This window comes from Lolium rigidum, chromosome 1, assembly GCF_022539505.1.
Source record: "Lolium rigidum isolate FL_2022 chromosome 1, APGP_CSIRO_Lrig_0.1, whole genome shotgun sequence".
In the NCBI taxonomy this organism is placed as follows: domain Eukaryota; kingdom Viridiplantae; phylum Streptophyta; class Magnoliopsida; order Poales; family Poaceae; genus Lolium; species Lolium rigidum.
The window spans coordinates 231512596-231534018 of NC_061508.1; the positions used below are offsets into that span (position 1 = coordinate 231512596).

At 42.1% G+C, this 21423-nt stretch overlaps 3 protein-coding genes across 3 annotated transcripts; 1 reads left to right on the top strand and 2 right to left on the bottom strand.

Moving 5' to 3' along the window:
• Nucleotides 1-4424: 4424 nt before the first annotated feature.
• Nucleotides 4425-7950, top strand: LOC124691304 (adenylate kinase, chloroplastic-like). Its single transcript, XM_047224579.1, has 7 exons — nucleotides 4425-4743; nucleotides 4835-4930; nucleotides 5164-5292; nucleotides 5376-5510; nucleotides 6119-6265; nucleotides 7247-7321; nucleotides 7644-7950. Exons 1-7 carry the CDS (start codon nucleotides 4561-4563, stop codon nucleotides 7740-7742), a joined length of 864 nt encoding a protein of 287 aa, XP_047080535.1. The 5' UTR covers nucleotides 4425-4560; the 3' UTR covers nucleotides 7743-7950.
• A 207-nt stretch (nucleotides 7951-8157) lies between these two features.
• Nucleotides 8158-11041, bottom strand: LOC124691294 (alcohol dehydrogenase-like). The gene is made up of 8 exons (XM_047224568.1): nucleotides 10699-11041; nucleotides 10279-10414; nucleotides 9891-9960; nucleotides 9710-9803; nucleotides 9410-9623; nucleotides 9180-9321; nucleotides 8828-8998; nucleotides 8158-8513 (listed from the first exon to the last, which is right to left on the bottom strand). Exons 1-8 carry the CDS (start codon nucleotides 10916-10918, stop codon nucleotides 8322-8324), a joined length of 1239 nt encoding a protein of 412 aa, XP_047080524.1. The 5' UTR covers nucleotides 10919-11041; the 3' UTR covers nucleotides 8158-8321.
• Nucleotides 11042-11463: 422 nt separating this feature from the next.
• On the bottom strand, nucleotides 11464-20379 carry LOC124691312 (phosphatidylinositol-3-phosphatase SAC1-like). The gene is made up of 16 exons (XM_047224590.1): nucleotides 20272-20379; nucleotides 19966-20170; nucleotides 17272-17437; nucleotides 16955-17177; nucleotides 16224-16300; nucleotides 15716-15903; nucleotides 15370-15467; nucleotides 14712-14845; nucleotides 14497-14625; nucleotides 13775-14144; nucleotides 13226-13347; nucleotides 12992-13099; nucleotides 12636-12866; nucleotides 12365-12556; nucleotides 12142-12253; nucleotides 11464-12024 (listed from the first exon to the last, which is right to left on the bottom strand). The coding sequence occupies exons 1-16, from the start codon at nucleotides 20341-20343 to the stop codon at nucleotides 11770-11772; spliced, it is 2682 nt and encodes an 893-aa protein (XP_047080546.1). The 5' UTR covers nucleotides 20344-20379; the 3' UTR covers nucleotides 11464-11769.
• Between the last annotated feature and the right edge of the window lie 1044 nt (nucleotides 20380-21423).

Here is a 21423-nt window from a genome sequence, read left to right on the forward strand (position 1 = left end):
TCCGCCTTGCCGTTGTAATGCTTGCCTTTCTTTCTTCTTGGATGAATTTTCGGAAGAAATCGACGATGCCCAAGGTACACGTTCTTCTTACAATTTGGCAAATGTACACTTTCGGTCTCATGTAAGCAAGTGCGTGCATGCATTGTATCCCTTATTTGACGAGTCCCGAAAGGTTACTAAGAGCAGGCCAATCGTTGATGGTTACGAAAAGCAACGCTCGTAGGTCAAATTCCTCTTCTTTGTGCTCATCCCACACACGGACACCAGTGTCTGCCCCACAGCTGTAAAAGTTCATCAACTAATGGCCTTAGGTACACATCGATGTCGTTGCCGGGTTGCTTCGGACCTTGGATGAGCACCGGCATCATAATGAACTTCCGCTTCATGCACAACCAAGGAGGAAGGTTGTAGATGCATAGAGTCACGGGCCAGTGCTATGGCTGGAGCTCGCTCGCCAAAAGGATTCATGCCATCCGTACTTAGACCAAATCTTATGTTCCTTGCGTCGACTGCAAAATCTTTGAACTCTCTGTCGATCTTTCTCCATTGCGTTCCATCTGCGGGGTGTCTCAACTCCCCGTCCGACTTACGGTCCTCTTTGTGCCATCGCAACAACTTGGCATGCTCTTTGTTCCTGAACGGACGTTTCAACCGTGGTATTATAGGAGCATACCACATCACCTTGGCGGGAACCCTCTTCCTGGGTTTCTGGCCCTCAACATCGTCACCGGGGTCATCGCCTCGATCTTATAACGCAATGCGGTGCATACCGGGCATTCATTCAAATTCTCGTATTCACCGCGGTAGAGGATGCGATCGTTGATGCATGCATGTATCTTCGAGAACCTCTAAACCTAGAGGGCGAGACAACCTTCTTTGCTTCGTACGTATCGGCGGGCAACTCGTTATTCTTTGGAAACATATTCTTCAACATTTTCAGCAAGTTTTCAAATGCCGAGTCAGCTACACCCGCCTGTGCCTTCCATTTCAGCAAATCCAGTGTGCAGCCCAGCTTTTTCGGACCATCATCGCATCCGGGGTACAGCGCCTTTCTGTGATCCTCTAACATGCGATCCAAATTCTCCCTCTCCTTTTTAGTTTCGCAGCGTCTCCGTGCATCAGCAATGGTCCGACCAAGATCATCAACGGGCTCATCACGTGCCTCTTCTTCACCTTCACCTTCCCCTTCACCTTCAGCATCCTCCATGAAAGTATCACCGAAATGAGCAAGATAGCTTTCATCGATGAAATCATCCCCTTCTTCATCTTCTTCCATTATAACCCCTCTTTCTCCATGCTTGGTCCAACAATTATAGCTTGGCATGAAACCGTGCCGAAGCAGGTGCATGTGAACATCTCTTGAGGAAGAGTAACCCTTCTGATTCTTACAGTTAACACATGGACAAATAACAAAACCCCCCTGCTTGTTCGCATTAGCCACTACGAGGAAATCTTTCAAACCCGTAGTGAACTCGTCGGAGAGTCGGTTACCGTACATCCATTGCCGATTCATCTGCATTATTATAATATAAAATATATAATTAACCATCGTGCATTTGTTAAACTAACTAGCTACAAACAATATAAATTAAACAATGAACTACACACATGCATATTTTATCAATGACACATGAAAGGTTCAAGTTGCTAACTCGCGATCGAGGAGGAAAAAATAAATAAGGAAGCTCAAGTGTGGCTCCAACACTTCATATCATGTTTGTTTCATGCTCTTGGGGCATTTTTATCAAACACCTTGTGTGCATAAGAGGAACCAAAAGCAAACCTACACCCCCTTGTGAAGCTTGTGAAGAGAAGTGGCACCAAATGGCTAAGTGTCTGTGAGCTGAGGCCCTTTTATAGGGATGGGCCTTTAGTCGCGGTTGGCCCCGGCCAACCGCGACTAAAGGCCTTCGGCCGAGCCTCGAGGACCTTTAGTCGCGGTTGGCTCCGGCCAACCGCGACTAAAGCCCCTCCCGTCCACCGGCTGGCCAGCCGAGCGCGCTGGGCCCAGCTCTTTAGTCGCGGTTCGCCACCCGAACCGCGACTAAAGACCCCATTAGTCGCGGTTCCTTTATTTTGGCGACTAATGGGGCTGGACGGAAGGCCATTTTTCTACCAGTGTGGCTTACCCCGCAGCTTGTGAACCACACATGAGAATAGCTATAACGGTTGGACTTGGACCAGCCACTATATAAGGATCCTTCCCCACGAAAGAAGGCACGACTTTTCCCTTTCTTCTCCATTGTTGCAAGAGTTTAAACCTTTGAGATCACCCTCGCTAGTCTTAGAATATGTTGATATTTTAGGGAGGGATGGAAAAGATCAAGTTGGTGTTTATCCACCCTAAATAAAAGAAGTTGTCTTGGGGCCTAGCCATGCATGCTGACGTAGGGCTTCTGGGCAAGCTTAGGAGCCTCCACTTATATTTTCGAGAAGTGCCAAGCAAGTTTTTGAAGGTTCCGTGTGTTGCCTTCAAAGGCATAACTTAGTAGATTGAGGCACTTCACATTGTGTGAAGGCTCGAGCAATCCCTTGTAGCTATTGGTGTGCATTGTGTCACCATGTGGCTCCAATGGAGATTATCATCCCCAAAGGTGTAAACTTCAGGTTACATCCTCGTCTCCATTGTGTGGTTATCTTTAACCTTAATTACATGTTACTAACTTGTTGTCTTGTTTATCTTGCGAAGCTAGTTGTATTATTTCATATAGATTGCTCCCACCTAGTTGCATATCAAGAGAACTTACTTAATTGTTGAACTATGAATTGCTAAAGAAAATATTAAAATTTGTAGCAGTCCATTCACACCCCTCATCTAACATCTTCGACCCTTTCAAACTTTTTGCGGCCAATCCACAAGCTAGGAACCTAGCACTCGGATGACTCACACTGTGTAGGATTCTCCACAAACCCAAACCCAAGAGTGGCAAACTTCACAGTGAGCATAGGTGTGAATAGAATTGACTTGGTAGAGTTGTTGATCTGGTTCTCATCTCTCTTTTATCTCATGAATATGCAAGATTCGTTGGATGATGGATACCTCAAGCTTTTTCGAGGTCCCCCGCCCCTATTACAACTTAGTGTGACATGTCCAAATCCTCTAGGTTGCCACCAAAGGTCCAAACGCATAGGCATTCACTCTGCTTCTGCTTCTGGGAGGGCTTCAGGCGAGTCCAAAATTTTACTCGACTCTGTCCAGGCCCACACCTAGACATCTGGACTTTCTATATCATGTTTTAACCCTCAAGCGGGTATCCCAACGAAAATCTTCAAACCACATGAAAAATGAAAATAGGCTTATCATTCTTGGTATTTTTTTATGGATTTTCTCAATTGGATTTGTGTGCATCTAGGTCTTTGATTCCCAAAGAGTCGATCCCTTTATAGTACATATCTTTTTTATGACTTGGTCTTAAGCAAAAGATGTATAAATAAAACATCTCCTCTTCTTTTCTCATTTTCTCTGGAATTTCTGAGCATCGGTACTTCATTCTGATGAGACAAATACATGATCATGTTATTAATGAGATTAATCCACCCCCTCCTTCACCCAACTCTACTTGGAGGCGAATACGTCATTTTAGCCCAACTATCATTAGTCTCTTTAACAACCGGGGGTGGGGGGCTAGATGCACTTTCGTATGAGCTTGTTTATTGTTTGAATGATATTGTGCTAATATGCAGGCACAAACGTCCAGAAAAACTAAACATATATATTACATTTACTCTTTAACTACGATTTCTAGCTCTAGAAAAATCTCACTCGTTAACGACTAGTGAAGGTTCAAACCATAATGGTTCGAGAACCTATTATTTGTTGAAAGGCCAGTCACTAATCATATAAACAAGACCTAAATAAGACGTCAAATTTTTCATGGCTTACATGAGACTGAAAATTAGTTTCATGACTCTCCGGTATTTCCACTTCGGCGAAATACATCTTGAGGACAATAACTCTGCAAGTTACTAAAAGAAGATATTCACTAACTGGTCATTAAATTATGGTATTCTTGTGTCCGAAAATAATATGCTTATAATTTTCGTAAATACGGATGTATCTACACATTAAAATGTCAGGTACAACTATATCTAGATAAACTCGAACAATTTATTTTGAAACAAGAAGTATATATTAGATAATGCAGGCAACATCATGTTGTTGAACTTGCAAGCATCCCCAATTGGAGTTTTGTGCCGAGTCAACAGCACGCACAAGAACCGGTCGCCAACTAACGCAAACATCGTTCCTTCACAAACACTGACCATGAATCTCTTGACCAGGAGTATATATGCATGCAAAGAAAACTATCGAAATGTGTGATTCCAACACATGCTGATAGATAACACGAGTTTCGGTCCACTTGTTAAAACATTTTTTTCTTTATTTTCTTGCACAATTTTGTTTTTTTATTCATTTTCCTTTTCGTTGTCCTGCTACAAGAACGTTCCCCCCTCCTCCCTCTCTAATCTCCGATCCTCTCCGGCGCCGGCGCGCCGCTCCCAGCTCCAGCCACCGCGTCTGTGTTGACCTGCCATCGCTTCGCTCCGGTAGCGCCGCTCATGGCTTCTCCCACGGCCTCCGCCGCCGCCATCGTCTCCTCCCTCTCGCCGTCGCCCGTGGCTGCGGAGAGGCCAATTCCCCACGGCAGCCTCCTCTTCCGCGGCTCCCGCAACGGCTCCGGTCCCCTACGGCTCAACTCCTCACGACAACGCCGGCTCTCGCCGGCGCCTAGAGCGGCCAAGGTCTGCCCTGTTTTATTTACATTAAGGACTTACACAATGTGACGTATCTATCACAGCTTCTCACTGGTTGGTTCTTGATTGGGACTTCCAGGCTGTGGGCGCAGAGAAGGCCGATCCCCTGAATGTCATGATAGCGGGTGCTCCGGCATCCGGGAAAGGCACGCAGTGCGAGCTCATCAAGGCCAAAGTAAGTTAGTATGTGGGAATTGGGATTCAGCCTTGTACTACAATGATTCACTATGTTCCATGATGCATTATGTGAATCGGGAGATTTAGCCCTTGTGGTATTATGTCATGTATATTGTGTAATTAGCCGTGTGCGTTAAAAACAATGCGGTGAAACTTTCAAGACTTGTCCAAGTATTTGTCTGAGAATCATGGACTAGTTTTCCTTCAAGTAACTGGCGCTGTAATTTGCAGTATGGTCTGGTGCACATTTCAGCTGGAGATTTGTTGAGGGCGGAAATCGCCACAGGCACCGAGAACGGGAAGCAGGCCAAGGAGTTCATGGAGAAGGGACAGCTGGTTCCTGACGAGATTGTTGTTAATGTGGGTATCTTTTCTTTACATTTGTATTGATGTGGTTCAAGTTAGCATGGTGATATTAAGAAACATTTTTGGGAGATTGTCAGATGGTGAAGGAACGTCTTCTTCAAGCAGATGCTCAGGAAAAGGGCTGGCTATTGGATGGTTACCCAAGAAGTTATTCACAGTCAATGGCGCTAGAAAATCTTGGAATCCGGCCTGACATTTTCATTCTGTTGGATGTAAGTGCCCACACCCAACTATATCAAGCTATTGACATGTAAATATGTAATGCAAGTTATGAAACATACTTCACCTTGTTGTTGTATGGTACTAGTAGTACCAATTATATTTCGTGAAGTTTGGACACTGCTACAAGACCTTCAAACACTGATGGTAGCTAACCTTAGTCTAACTAATAGTTTGAATAGGGCAAACACTGTCGTCGTGACTAATGTTGAATTTTCCTTTAGAAAAAATGGAGGCAAATATAGATCTACCTTTTGTTGGTAGTTACATAATAAGATTTATAGATTCATCTTTTCAGACTAAATAAGATATACAATTTCAAATTGAGCATTTGCAATTACTTTGCTAAGTGCTAACACTATAACATATTATATCAGCAACTCCGAAATGGAGCAGTTTTTTTCCTATAGACTAAATAAGACTATATGTAATTTCATTATAGACTAAATAAGACTATATGTAATTCCAAATTGATGTATTTGGCATGATTTTTCTACTGTGAAAGTGGCTTCAGTTTAGTAAGCAGATTCTGAAATGGAGAGTGTAAGTATTAGCATGTTCTTGTTTGAGAGGAATATTAGCTCATCCATCACCAATACAGGTTCCAGATGAACTTCTTGTTGAAAGGGTGGTTGGCAGACGGCTGGATCCTGTAACTGGGAAAATATACCATCTTAAGTATTCCCCGCCAGAGAATGAAGAAATTGCATCAAGACTTACACAAAGATTTGACGATACAGAAGAAAAGGTACATGTTTTCTGCATATTACTACCTCGGTTTCGATGAATACGTATTTCAAGATGAACTTTGACCGAAAAAAAATTGAGCAACAAAATCTTGATTATATTGTATGTAATTAGTATTGTTGGATTCATATTGAAAAACACTTTCTAATATCTGAAGTAATTCTTGAATCTTGATCAAAGAAAAAACATGAAAAACGAGGACGCCTTAGTCATTGAAATGGAGGGAGTATTAGTTAAGATAGATGTCAAACCTAGTTGTGCATTTATTTTTAGACAGGGTGGAAGTGCATAGTTGTTATTAGCTGTACATAGCATTACGACAACACATTGTTTTTTGGCTGCTGCTAAATAAAACTAGCTTGACATACTTATTATGCACCGTGGACCATATTTCATGGTGGTATCGAAGTTGTACATTTTTGTCATACATTAGCGTCCAATAAAAAATTTGGATGTTGAATGTATGGTATTTGTACCTTTATAGCATGCAAGAACTTGCATCGATGTTCCAGGGCTACTTTTATCTGATGGTGTGCTGTGATACTAATGACAGTGGACTTGTGGAGAATATTTCTGAATCTGGGTGGTAGAATTGATGATGTAGCATGCCAGTTCTTGAACTGCTTGTTACAATGATGGAACCTTACGCAGAGTAATGTATGGTATTTGTACCTTTATAGCATGCAAGAACTTGCATCGATGTTCCAGGGCTACTTTTATCTGATGGTGTGCTGTGATACTAATGACAGTGGACTTGTGGAGAATATTTCTGAATCTGGGTGGTAGAATTGATGATGTAGCATGCCAGTTCTTGAACTGCGTGTTTGATGATGGAACTTTATACAGAGTGTTGTTGTGTTTGATTATTCTTTCCAAATCTGGCATTTCTCATAAACCACTTATCTATTTATGTGGGATTTTATACGCAAAGAGTGTTATCTGTATCTGATTTCCACACATGTGTGCTTCTTTTCTTTCACAGGTTAAGCTAAGGTTGCAGACTCATTATCAAAATATCGAGTCCTTGGTCTCGATATATGAAGATGTTATAATCAAGGTAAGAAAGCTAGAGCCTTCGATCTGAGAACTCTGTGTCTTATTCTTCAACTTGAGACCCTGACAATGTTATTCTAGTTTATGTTGTATATATTCCTTCGAGCTATCCTATCAGAGATTACTCTGAAGTCAGCAAAAGAAGTATATTTATCAAAAGTCATGAACATGTTTGTTTTCGCTGCTACTTAGATGGAGTAACTCTTATTGTTATCAATTTATTTTGTTCTTTCTTAACACTTGTTCTATCTTTTTTCTGTCAAAGTTGTGCTATGCTGCACCAACTAAGCATTATTTTTGCCTGTTATTTGTTCTGTGGGCTTTAGGTAAAAGGAGACGCCATGGTTGAAGATGTGTTTGGTGAGATTGACAAGCTGCTCACTTCCAGCCGGGAGAAGAAAAGTGAAATGGTGGCTACCTCATGAACACAGGAAAGTTGCGTGGATTGGACATTTGGTTGAAGTATGATTTTTTTTTCAAGACAAGTGCATGTGACAAAGCATTGGTAGGATGATTGTTAGAAAGTAGAAACCCATCGTATATGCTTCACTATTGTCCTGTAAACATACAGACCTCTATGAGGAATGTATTGATTTATACAGCCCAAATGGAAAGTTGCTCAAGTTTGCACTTTGCAGCTGTTGCAGAGCTCCACTGACCGCTGCATGTTCATCATTCTAGTCCGGACAGTGTCAGATGTTTCTGATGCTAGCTGAGAATTTTCCGCGACATGATTTTGTAACAGTATAAAGTGGAAAGACGGCTGTATAATTAACAAAGTATATACTCAACATTCACAGTACGTATAACAGAAAGAACAGATTGGCAGACATCTCCATGTAAATTTTAACCACATTTTAATCAACAATTTTTGGCGTCCAACACATATGATGGAGTGATACCATGCTGCAAGACATACCAAGTTCATGGAATCCATTATCAGTTTATTATCACAGCCTACACTTATTTGTTTGACTCAGACTTCAAACCACATATGATCAGCACTACATGATTTCAACTACAGCTCGGCCAATGATCTTGCCCTTGTTCATATCCTCGTAGGCGCTGTTTGCCTCTTCCAATTTGCATTTCCTTGATATGGCGTTCTTGAGATCGAAGGCACCCCTCTCTGCGAGCTTGACTATCTGAGGAAGATCTTGCCTGGCTCTTGCCCCATACGACCCAATGATTTTGACCTAGTTCCAAGTAATAATGTTAGCAGCCAAGAATGTAAGACAAGGCAAGCAGGGCAATCCAGTCTAATGATAGCATTTAACAATGGATGCCAAATAATGAATGCAATGGTGGTACCAATATAGCAAAATGTTACAGTTAGTTGCAGATAAAGATAACATCAGATTCAAGCAGAAATAGGTGGTTGCACCAAGACTATATGACTAAACCGAGGAAGAAAATTGCTACAAATGCCAACAAGGTAATTAACATATTAGCAGGAACTAGCTTTATGTCTAGATAACTAACTATACTTTACTGGGGTTAGATTGTGTACCTGTCGGCGAACAAGACGGGTTATGTCCACCTCGCCTACTACGTTTGTTGCAGCAAGCCCAATCATAACAGCTTTGCCTCCATCTCGTACACTTTGGGTGCACTGGGCAAACGTCAATGCCTTACCAAGTGCCTCCACAGCCACATCCACACCCCTCCCACCAGTAATTTCCTGTGAATAAGGAGATATTCACATCTGAATGGGAACACTAGCTAAGACTGAAAATGTTCATTTGGACACAACCCACGATCAGGATGAGGTACGAAGAAACACTACCTCAACTAACTGCATTGTATCTTAAAACTTTAGTCATTACGGAGCTAAATCACAAATTTGTTTTCTCTCGAAATACCTTGATCTTTTCAACAGCATCTTCTTCAGCTGCATTTACAGTGTGGGTTGCTCCAAGAGTTTTGGCATTCTGGAGTTTCTCATCAAGAACATCAACCGCAATGATTTCAGAAGCTCCAAAGGCTTTCGCTATCTGTAAGCAGCTGCAAGGTTGGAATTATGAGGACACACTAACACAAGCAACTAAGCGATAAAACAGAGATGGAAGGAAAAATTCTTCTATCAGCTAACCTTGATCCGACCCCTCCAACCCCAATCACTGCTACCGAATCACCAGCACGCATTTCAGCAGCATGCCTCAAAGCGCCATATGCAGTGAACACAGCACATCCTAGAATCGCTGATTCTGTGTACGGCAACGAGCTAGGAAGAACTGCTAGCGCATTGGCCGGCACAACACAATATTCCGCAAGCCCACCCATGCTGTACATGTACACTGGCTTTCCTGGAAGCATTCCAACAGTATAAGAAACACTGCACTTATATTGCGACACTAGCGACAGTTCATGCAAAGGACTATTCCCAAAGTACCATTGCTGCGTAGAAATAGCCGGGTTTCACCATCATATAGTGTTCCTTTCGCACGATTATACGCGAAGAAAGACTCGCAGAGGTCTTCCTGGCCCTATATCAAATCCATGCACATGGATGCAATCAAGAAAACAAAGCAGAACTTTCGTAAAAGGATGGCGTAATCCAGAGAGGGTGGTACCTTAACACAGTAAAAGCAATTCCCGCAGGGCATTATAAAGGCGCCAACGACATGACTGCCAACTGGGAACCTGTTAATTTAGGAGTAACCGGTCAATTTCAGAACACCGCTATCAGAAAGTCAACAGGGTGAACAAACAGGACTTTGAATGCATCACATCGATGCTAGTGCTTCCATGCTTCACTCCTTCAACAAGGGTTGCAGAAATATTTAAGAACTAGAAAAAGTAAATTGATGAACAAATCAGCATCCATCCATGCTGTAAATTTTGTGCGATTCTCAAGGGCGAAGCACCTCCTGTTGTCATCCTAAACAGTTACTGATGTAATGTTCCGAGTAATCTTAATAACATTAATCTTTTTTCAGATGCACCGGTATTTTACAGTACCTGTTGACGATCTCAGCAGGCGTGTGGGCGCCATGGTCGACCACCTCCCCGGTGATCTCATGGCCAACAACGCAAGGGCTCGAGAAAGGGAGTTCGCCTTTCATGACATGGAGATCGGAGTGGCAAACTCCACAAGCTGCATAAGTTGAGCGAGCCCATGTCAGATCAAAACCATGGAGCTGCGGCATTTGATTTTGACCAGCAAAACCCATTCCACAAACAAATTGCTGGATTATTGTGTACTAACACGCCTGACAAAATGATGGATTATCGTGCATTCGCGTACCTAGCCACTAGCATTAGCTTCATCCACTTGAGATACTTTATTTTTCGGGGATGAAGAGAGTTCATCTTGATTGAACTGACAAGCAAGGGAAGTGATCTATCTACTGGCAAGGGGAAACAGAGGCGGGGCGGGACCTTTGGTCTTGACGAGGACCTCGCCGGCCTTGGGGCGCGGCATGCGGAACTCCTCCATGGTGAGCGGGCGGCCGGGCTCCCAGAAGACCGCCGCGCGCATGAAGCTCGGCCCGCCGGAGACTTGGTACCCCGCGGCGGAGTCCGGCGCCGACGAGAAGGACCGCCGGAGGGCGCCGCCGATCCGGCTCAGAGCGCGGCGGGAAGCGGTGGAGATGGACATGCTGCGTGTGCTGCTTGCGAACTCTCCAACTGCAAATCTGCAAGTGATGATGCCTGCTATACTGCTGACTCAGCACTCTATTCCTTAGTCTTTGCTGATGATACAGTGGACCTGCTTGATACTACTAGTACGGAGTATTAGTTTTATAAACACAACTATTTTATAAAAAAATGCATAACCCTTTTTTAGTACTATTTTTTGGAAATATTTTAGTTATTTGAAAAGTCTCTGCTGCGCCGTCCAACCAAAGAGAATGAAGAATCGATCACAACTCTTTGATTCTACACATGTTGATTCATTGTTTGTGCAACTGCTACTTCACTTGTTTCTCATCAGGATAAGTTCAAGAAATGGAAAGGCCAATGATCAACACGAAAGCAATAGGCAAGTTTGTCACCGGTGCTCATAGTTTATTCTTCAAGAGAAGACAATAGATCTGTGATGTGGATAAGCATTGGAGAACAGCAACTAGGGTTGATGCTGATATCGGTCATTTTCGTCAGTATCCAAAAAAAAAAAAAAAAAATCAGAGGCTGCTAAGCAACTCAACGACAAAATACTTCGATTGAAATTATTTGCATGTGCAATTCAATAACACAGAACCTGACTCAACACAATGAGCCAATTGTGAATATACATACACACCTTAAAACATCCTTGGTTTACCGTGTCTGTGTTCAGTGTTCTCCAATCCTACATCGACGAAGGCCTCCAAGGATGCTTAATTATTATTTCCTCCCACCAGAAAAAATGGACGGACACCTTGTTTTGTACAGCGAGCGCTTTATATACACGAAACGAATTCCAAGAATGTTCTAGCAGCCTGTACATTCTCTTTAACACAGACCGAGCTACTGCACGGCACTGACGACGCGTAGCTTCTCGTCCCCGATGATCCACCTCGTCAGCTGGCTTGGATCCTCGGCAAGGGCCCCGCACGACGGGATGATGCACAGGTCCGAACCTACTATCTGGTAGTCGTCCAGCGCGGCTTTCATTTCTGCTTCCACCTGCGCGTCGTCCGTGATCGCAATATCCACACTAAGAGCCTCCGCGTAATGGCGTTCTTTCTCGGGATCATGCTCAAAAGGATCCATGACAGGCCCCTACCATATGCCGAGGACATTAATAGGTGAGCATATGTGTGTGCCAGTGTGGGTAAGCAAGACATCGATGAGATTTTAGAATGTTAGGCCAATGTAAAATCCAGAGAGTTTGCTGACCTGGCATAGTTCGGAATAATGTTTATAAGCCCCGCTGTTCTCATCTTGGTCGTATAACAGTGTTCCACTGTACCAGCCATTCTCTGCATCCGCTGTTGTGAATGCCAAATACCTGCATAATTTTGAGTTCATACAATTTCAAATATTTTGATGGCAGATAGTAGATATGATAGCTATCAGAATCACCAGCAAAACACATCCATACAGATTATCCTGGCACTACCTTCTGAAATTGTCCTCCTCACATAAATCTGCTGAGGAGGAAAGCCAGTTCAGTTCCCCGCATATAGAGGCATGCGTGTCATCTTTGTTTCCATCGTTCACATTTTCCACTGGAATAACTTTGGTTGTTGGAGCTGGCTCTGCATGTTTTCTTTGACCAAACAACCAGTTTGGGGTTTTGAGCTGTATTTCACTGAATCATAGAAACAAGCTGTAAGTGCAACATGAAGAAAGTATATTCAGCCAAGAACTATGAGGGAAAGAATATGTACGCTGCATCTGGAGCCATTCCAGAAGTTCCAACACCACCACTTGGCTTTAGATCAGCATCACGGTGAAGCCTCACATCCCTAAGCGAACTACAGGTCCTTTCTATAAGTTTGTCAAATGAAGTAAGCTTCATCCTTGAGAAGTCATCTTTACATGCTGGCACAGGGCTCAATGTGGATCTAGGGCTCATGGCATCTCCAGATCCCCCAGACACATTATTTCCAGGTGCAGAACTGTGATTTAACAGGAACGACGGACATTTTATTGCAGAAAATTACACACGCCACACCTTGCGATGTTAAGGGAGTAAAACTGCAATAGCGTACAAACTGAAGTACAGAACCAGAACTCCGTTTACCTCAAATGGTAGCTATCATCACCAGCTGTTGTCACATGGAGATAGTAATCAGTATCCAGCTCCCAGAGAGCTGGCTTTCCTTCTTGAGGTTGGAAATAACCCAGAAATCTGGTAATATCACCAAACTAACAATTAGTGCAGGAACCCAAATTCCACTTACCAGCAGTAAACAGCTCAAGAGCTCAAGTTGTCTGGTTAAGATTTCTTGATGATAAACTCACATGAGAGACTTACAAATTTATAGCATCTTGTTTCTCACCATCAGTGTAGGCATTGCTGTAATATCGTTTAATTGATTTTAGAAACTCCCTAGACTGTGTAGTAGCCTTCCACTTCCCTTGCCTCTCAGGGAAAACCTGAGAAGAAACAAGTATACACTTTTATGTTCACTGGAGAATAAGGGCATACCGAAATTAGGGAAGAGGGGCAAGTTATGGGCAGACCAACAACATACCATCAGCAATAATATATGCAATTAGATAACAGATACTCCTCTATGCCAAAATGTAGCGCATATTAGTTTTGGTTAAAGTCAAAGTTTATTGCATTTGACTTTGGCCAAAACTAATATATACTGCACTTTGGCATAGAGGAAGTAGAAGATAACCAGATTTATCCCAATTTGCTATCCACAGAAAAGAACGCACAAATACATGTATCCGGTACATCAACTCTGAAGTAACAACAGGAAGTTCCTTATGAAAGCCTTAATGACAATATAAGTTACTCATATACTATTGATTTGACATAAGATGAGACAGCAAGAGGTGAAAATATACTGACCGTATTATGTGCTGCAGAACCTCCATACTGATGAGCAAGTGCATCACCCATGCTCTGGTACATTTCCATTAAAGCTGAAGCAATGCTGCTATCTGGATGGATTTTTGAAACATCTGTCAGTCCCATTGCATGAAGTTGCCTCCCCAAAGCAGCAAGGCCATAAGCATACTGTGCGACATTTGTGCGATCCAGGCAGTCTATGCAATTCGTACGAAGAACTCCAGTTTGATAACAAGGAGCATCACCCAGAGGCTCTTGTTTGCTATCATTTTTTCTCATATCCTGAGAACCTGTGGAACCAAGCGCATCAGCACTACTAGAAAGTCTTGGTAGATCTCCAGAACTAGCTCTTATATCAATAGAGCCATCCCTGTGAAAGGAAGTTGCAGAAATGGTGTCATTTTGCAGTTAGGATATGTTTCCTCTTTGAAACAGCATAGATTCCACTTTAGACCCTCGGCCCTTATTCGTAACTTCAACAGACTGATACAGATGTGGTCCGTGATTTTTCCCATAAACAGTTTTGACTCATTGGCTGAATGCAGTTGGCCAGTGATTGTACTTGTTTTCTAGATAAACTGGGTCTGATAATATATCAATTCTTATTTTCCATTTTCAAGTCTGTGCTTAAAAGTTTATGGGAGTAATCCATATTAATATATGTATATTGGTTTGGTTGCTTTACACGAAATTGTATATAGCTGATGAACTGATATATGTACCTTGCAGTGCTAGTTCGACGGATTGACCTTCTTTTCTGAACTTTTGGCTTTCCACTGTAGTAAAACCCAGTAAGGTCCAGTGCTTCACTTGCTACACCTCCTAAAACGCCCAATACATTTGCGGACTTGCTGACATAACAGATAGAGAATCATTAGCACATTTACAGAACTCATGCAGGTTTGACCTTATTATTTATCAAGAATCAATATAAAACCTTTTCGCAAATTTATGAAAATCCCAGTGAATGAATCTCAGTTTCCTCTCTTCAGGCACATTTTGATTAAGATACTCAACTGCCTTAGAAAATTCACGCCTGAGCATCATCTCTCGTGGCCTTTTTTCAACCGTCTGCACAGAGAGCACAAAAATATAATGAGTCATACATTAAGAAACAAAGATAAATGGCTAGCTGTACAAACAAGTAAAAGTGGGATAGCAACTCTGTACCACCACAATTGAACACGCATAAGTAGAAGTTGCTGAGGAAACAAGTTGAACTTCGAAGAACTAAGAGGAACAAATCATCTATTTTATGAATTTGAGTTTTGACTTCAGGTGGCACATTACTCTTGTTATCTTGAATATTATTTTGTACTACTTGGAAGCACAAATAATCAAGTGCAACCAAGAAATCCTGAGGGTGCAACTTTAGCAAATAATTTTATGCATAACAAAGTTAGTTGAGCTACAAAATTTGAGATCAAACCTTAAATATCAAGCTACATAAAGATGTCGACATTCCTTAAGGCAATGACTTTTTCTCTGTATCATGTACAGGAATCATTAATTTCATCTCAAATTTAAAGGGCACAGCGCCAGAATCGTCATTAACAACAAGACAATTCAGCTAGAATCAAGTGGCAAGCACATACCTTTATTAAATTAAGTATTATGATAGGTTGTCCATAACGCTGAGCAAGATCCTCAAAATGTAACTTGGTTGCTTCATAAGTAGGATCATACCTCTGCACTGCACCAGAATCCAAAAGTGAGAATGCAAAGAAAAAATATGCATTTCAAGGTAATAAATAAATAACCAGACAAGATATTGGCAAACATCTAAGAGTTGAGAGAGAATATTTCTCATATATGCAGGTGTAACAAAAGCAATATCAGATAATTAAAAGTTTGGCCTCATAATTGAAATTCTCCAATTGAACTATATAAATTAATTTCAGATGAGAGGTTATAGGGTAATTCGTTAGAAAAATTATTTACCAAAAATATCAGGCTTAGGACTAAGTCGGCCAGCCTCTTGCGACCAAAAAAGAGGGATCGATCCTCGCATCTGTACTACTGCACTCATTCTTCCCTTCCAGGAACCAGCTTCCTCTTCAAATACTATTTGCTCTGTTTCGACATCATTAGCAACTTTTCCATGGTCATTCACACCTCTTTTTAAATACCTACATATACCATGTGGGAGGTAGTAAGTTTTCGATTAAATAAAAATGACATGTTACTGCACCAGCATAACAATATTTTTGTTGTCCTCAGTTGCCAAAGTAGAGGAAATAAATAGCATATGACTATCAAATATTCATTTGAGAAGTAACGCCTGAACATTGAGTCATCCAAAGCAAGATCTTCACATGCATGGGATAAATCAACATAAAACAAATAAACACGGGATGATAGGATGTAAGCATGAATAAACGAACTTGACTCTCATATACAGTGAAAGAACATCCAGAAATATGCTAATCTTAATGCACATGAAACCTACCGTGTCCCAGCAAAATGTCGAGATCTTCTAGAAATAAGGATAACATTTAAATCCCTGCCAAAAATTGACAGCTTGACCTGACAAAAAAATTATGTTAGTTTTTTTTAGAGACTAAAAAATTATGTTAGTTGTTAATATGGGAAGTTTATAAACAATAACCTTAAGTCGTAATTCTATTTGAACACTTATACAAAGATCAGCTGCAAGTTAGGAATTATTTTTTCGTATAAGATGAACAAGTAGCTAATTTACAATAGCAGTAACCATCAATCAAGCAACAAATAATAATTTCGAAGCCTAGTTCTGTAGTTCAAGAAAAAATAGTTTCATTCAGTAAGGACTATGGAACACAGAGATGACAAGTATGAAGCCCTTGTCCAACATTACAAGTCATTGCAACAATCTATTTGAACTTCTTTTCTATGATGGCAACACAATATTCAAATTGAAATTACAGCAACTTTTCTCTTAGGTAAAAATTGTTTCAAATTTCTACTCTGGTACATAAGAAGAATGTATAAGATATCAGCATTTCGATTAGCAATTTGGTATGCATTCTTTACCAAAATCGGGTACTGGCATCCACCCACCATGTTCTCAAGATCCAAACAAACTAAATAACGTGAAGCTCTCAATCAATTGTAAGTTATATCAGAAATGGAGAAGCAACCTATTGAAATACTAATGGCAGCAAAACCAATCCATGTGGCAGACAATTTGTTACACATAACCTGCTTGAAGTGCCCATGGACCAGAGCTACATTCCAGAGAGCATTGTTGCACCTTGATCGAATTGGCTCTGTCAGGAAACTATTCCATACAAACAAATTTTCGTAAGGCATTTCCTTCATCCCTGCAGAAGTGACATTCTGCTGCAAGCTCTGCATGATTGGGTATGTGTAGCTATAGAAAAAATCTTTTGCGAGATCAACGCTTTCCAAGAGCTTCTTGTACCTGTTAGGAAGGCATCATATGTAACATCTAGTAAATTACTAATTGTATGTACATGACTAGCCATAAGTTAAAAGCTGTGAAAGATAGCCTATACCTCAGCTCGTTCTTAGAGTTTGCAACATCTGTCTGTACAGTTGAGTGTGGGATGGTGATCATCTGGCTCTCATCTATACAATATATAGCATGGCCACAAATGCAGCCAACTTGACGACGCTTGGTCACTAAAATCAGGTAATATGACTCCAAGAACTTGATACAACCTACAGTGACAGAAACAAAGACATGCGTGTTCAGAAAAAAAAATGGCACGAGGATGTGAGTCTTCTGGTGAAGAAGGTGATTGTCAAATCACAAAAGAAATACTCCCTCTGTTCCATAATTCTTGTTGTGATTGTAGTTCAAATCTGAACTAAAACCACGAAAAGATTATGGAACGGAGGGACTATAAGCAAACTGGGGTTAACAACTATCTCTGAGTTCACATCAATCTTCTAAGAGCTCTAAACTCCCTAGAATTAGGGAGCTGTGGTTGCTCCTAGCCGCGTGATGTTGTTTTTTTTTTCACCGCGTGCATCCGCGCTCAGCACGTGGGAACCAAACTCGAGGTGAACCTACTCGTACTATCAAAGCAGAACCAATACCAGTATCTGCCTGGGAAGATAGCTTGTTGGTACCACGCGTGTCTCCAGAAGGAACGTATCTAGTAAAGACCAAACAAATTTTAGCGATAGATTTGAAGGTTTCTTTGTCATCTTTTGGAATCCAAAACGAAGAATACAAGCACCGCGTCATAAAGTACTATCAAAGCAGAACCAATACCAGTATCTAGAAAAAAAGGGTGAATAAAAACCTAAAGTTTCTCAGAGTCCAGTTCCAAAACTATACCGAGCGATTATAACTTTATAAGTTTACCATCGGATCAAGACAACATACCCAGAAACATGACGGACATCCGGAATGTGAGCCACCTTGAGTGGGAGAAGTCGCAGTGCAAGCGCTGCCGGCGACCAGTACGGCGGAGCAGAGGCCATGAAAGCGACGAGAGGTCGCGTGGTGGAGGAGAGGCGGTGCATTGGGGGTAGGAGTGGTGGCGACGCCAGGTCTTCCGAAGAATCGTGTGGAGGAGTGTGATATCCGGCCTGATTATTCTCACAAAATTAGCAACAGGAATTTGGTAGGAAAAGAGAGGAATTTGGGATCGATCTAGGGTTTATATTAATATCGTTCGGAAGATCTCCCTTGATGCGACGGATCAACAGGTTTACTAGTAGCACCTTAAGAGCATCTTAGCACGCCGAAGAAGTCGCGATTTGAGGGCCGAAAAAGACATCCGCAAATCAGATACGGTAAACGAAATAACAAATTTTAAAAAAATATGATGTGGGAGATAGAACATGCATTCCATTCGACAGTTGATTGCGCACATACAAAAGCGACTTGAATTTGCATAAAATTTGACCTAAATTCGACGCCCTACCTACCAAAATTGGGGGTAGCGAGAGAAGGCCTGCAACTTCGTCAGCAGAGACGACGAGTGAGACCGCTGCAGCATCGCCATCTGTGTCCCCTCCACGTCAAAAGGCTCCAATGAGCATCCCGAAGCCCAATTTTGGTAGGTAGGGCGTCGAATTTAGGTCAAATTTTATGCAAATTCAAGTCGCTTTTGTATGTGCGCAATCAACTATCGAATGGAATGCATGTTCTGTCTCCCACATCATATTTTTTTAAAATTTGTTATTTCGTTTACCGTATCTGATTTGCGGATGTCTTTTTCGGCCCTCAAATCGCGACTTCTTCGGCGTGCTAAGATTCTCTTAAGGTGCTACTAGTAAACCTATTGATCTGTCGCATCAAGGGAGAACCCTAGATCGATCCCAAATTCCTCTCTTTTCCTACCAAATTCCTGTTGCTAATTTTGTAAGAATAATCAGGCCGGATATCACACTCCTCCACACGATTCTTCGGAAGACCTGGCGTCGCCACCACTCCTACCCCCAATGCACCGCCTCTCCTCCACCACGCGACCTCTCGTCGCTTTCATGGCCTCTGCTCCGCCGTACTGGTCGCCAGCAGCGCTTGCACTGCGACTTCTCCCACTCAAGGTGGCTCACATTCCGGATGTCCGTCATGTTTCTGGGTATGTTGTCTTGATCCGATGGTAAACTTATAAAGTTATAATCGCTCGGTATAGTTTTGGAACTGGACTCTGAGAAACTTTAGGTCCTACTGGTCAGCGTGATGTTGTTCTTTCCACCGCGTGCATCCGCGCTCAGCACGTGGGAACCAACTCGAGGTGAACCGACTCGTACTATCAAAGCAGAACCAATACCAGTATCTTCCTGGGAAGATAGCTTGTTGGTACCACACGTGTCTCCAGAAGGAACGTATCTAGTAAAGACCAAACAAATTTTAGCGATAGATTTGAAGGTTTCTTTGTCATCTTTTGGAATCCAAAACGAAGAATACAAGCACCGCGTCATAAAGTATACCTACCTACGACAATCCAACTGACCAAACAAAGCAGGCATTTGAGGTGATGAAACCACCGGCAATTTCCAACACAGGGATAAATTATCAAGTAAAGAGGAAGTTATCTGTCATTCGCAACACAATTAATCTGATGATGTATAAAAGGCTTGAGCTAGCATACAGCTTACTGTATCATCAAGAGTCAAATCTCCAAAGAGCAATTCAGGCAAGGGTAACAACGAAATTCAGTCCAACCCAATGCAACTGGATGAATGAGCATTGTGTGTGGTAGGACGGATTAGACGGTAAGGGGGGGCACCTGCGATGCCGTAGGCCTTGGTGACGAAGGTGAGCCCGCCGGTGGAGCGGTTGCCCTCGGCGATGCGCTGGAGCAGGCTCTTGACCTCCTGCTGGGAGTACCAGACGGGGTCCTCGCTGAGGTGGAGCTCCGACGGCTCCGAGCGGTCGATCTTGAGCACCCGGAACGACCGCTTCTCCCGCGAGCTCCCGATCACGTAGAACCTCTGCGGAGCAACAGCCAATTCGGACGCGCGTCAATTAAGCTAAGCTATTCCCCCGCGGGCGCGTGGCTCGTAGGGAGGAGAGGGGATAAGGGGGTGCTCACGGCGCGCGTCTCGTAGAGGCGGAACTTCTCGAGCGTCGCCGTCGCCGCCGGGTCCTCCGCCTCCGCCGCCATCGATCCCGATCAAAGCACGCAACGACGGGGACGAGAGGAGAGAGGGGAAGAAGGAGGGCCAAATAGTGTATCTCAGAGCCGGAGACGTACTTTCTAAAATTCGTAACTTGGAAGTCAAGGCGTTCTTACATTTTACGCATGGCCGATGTCCAAGACGTATCACGAATTCACGACGGAGTAACACAGGACTGACGGGTGGGGGCTTGCTGTCTACTTGGCGAGCCTTCGCTTCCCCCTACATACATGAGTGCGTACATTTTTTCAGACTAGTGGAATGTCCGTACGTTGCCACAGCTTCTTACTATCTTATTTCTAGTGTTAGAAATATTACATATAAATAATGCACGTAAATATTTAAGTACATAAAAATAACCACGTAATAATTAAAATATTTTAAGATTTACTTCACATAATTCAATGTAATGAGTATTAAATGCAAAGGATAATTTATGAAAGCTATGCTCTCTTGAAGTGACTAAGATATGCTCGCACACATTAAGAATGTTGTCTTCAACTTTATAAGTACTTCAAAATGTGTATCACTCCTAGCCATCATGCACAAGCAATCTATCGTGTAAGCATGGAATTTTCTTCCCATAAAAATATAATGATGTGAACATATATATAGTACTCATGATGCAAACTTGATGAACAAATATTTTACCATCCCATGAGAGCATCAAACTAAATACCAAATAACCCAGACAACTTTCTACAAAACAAATGGAATATAACATTATCTTGGTCATTAGGATATTAAATAAAATAATCTGGTTGTAATGATAACCAAAGAAAATCACCTGTCGTGGATTGTTGGTATTGAAATATTGTGAGGGTATTTACGTGGCCAGAAGTAAATATCAGAATTCAGATTTAAAGAGTGTCATTTAGATAGAACGAGCACCTCTATACTTTTAATTGGTACGTTCAGAAAAAGGGTCTAAAACAAATACACGACCGTTCATGTTTTTCGATGGTTAACAAAGAAGCCACCAAGAAATGTGTGTGGCAAACAAATCCGCAAGTGGTAACCATTAAAACACATATATCATGTTAAGAATAAACAAGGGATCTAACTTA

Excerpts from the sequence above, each read along its gene's own strand:
- LOC124691294 (XM_047224568.1), bottom strand. The coding sequence starts at position 10,918 with ATGTCCATCTCCACCGCTTCCCGCCGCGCTCTGAGCCGGATCGGCGGC. Across the intron at positions 9,804-9,890 it reads ATTGCTTTTACTGTGTTAAG|GGCCAGGAAGACCTCTGCGA; the intron begins GTACCACCCTCT and ends GATTTGATATAG. Across the intron at positions 8,514-8,827 it reads CCCGTCTTGTTCGCCGACAG|GTCAAAATCATTGGGTCGTA; the intron begins GTACACAATCTA and ends ACTTGGAACTAG.
- LOC124691304 (XM_047224579.1), top strand. The coding sequence starts at position 4,561 with ATGGCTTCTCCCACGGCCTCCGCCGCCGCCATCGTCTCCTCCCTCTCG. Across the intron at positions 4,931-5,163 it reads GCGAGCTCATCAAGGCCAAA|TATGGTCTGGTGCACATTTC; the intron begins GTAAGTTAGTAT and ends TGTAATTTGCAG. Across the intron at positions 7,322-7,643 it reads ATGAAGATGTTATAATCAAG|GTAAAAGGAGACGCCATGGT; the intron begins GTAAGAAAGCTA and ends TGTGGGCTTTAG.
- LOC124691312 (XM_047224590.1), bottom strand. The coding sequence starts at position 20,343 with ATGGCGGCGGAGGCGGAGGACCCGGCGGCGACGGCGACGCTCGAGAAG. Across the intron at positions 14,846-15,369 it reads TAATACTTAATTTAATAAAG|ACGGTTGAAAAAAGGCCACG; the intron begins GTATGTGCTTGC and ends CTCTCTGTGCAG. Across the intron at positions 12,025-12,141 it reads ATTATTCCGAACTATGCCAG|GGGCCTGTCATGGATCCTTT; the intron begins GTCAGCAAACTC and ends GGCATATGGTAG.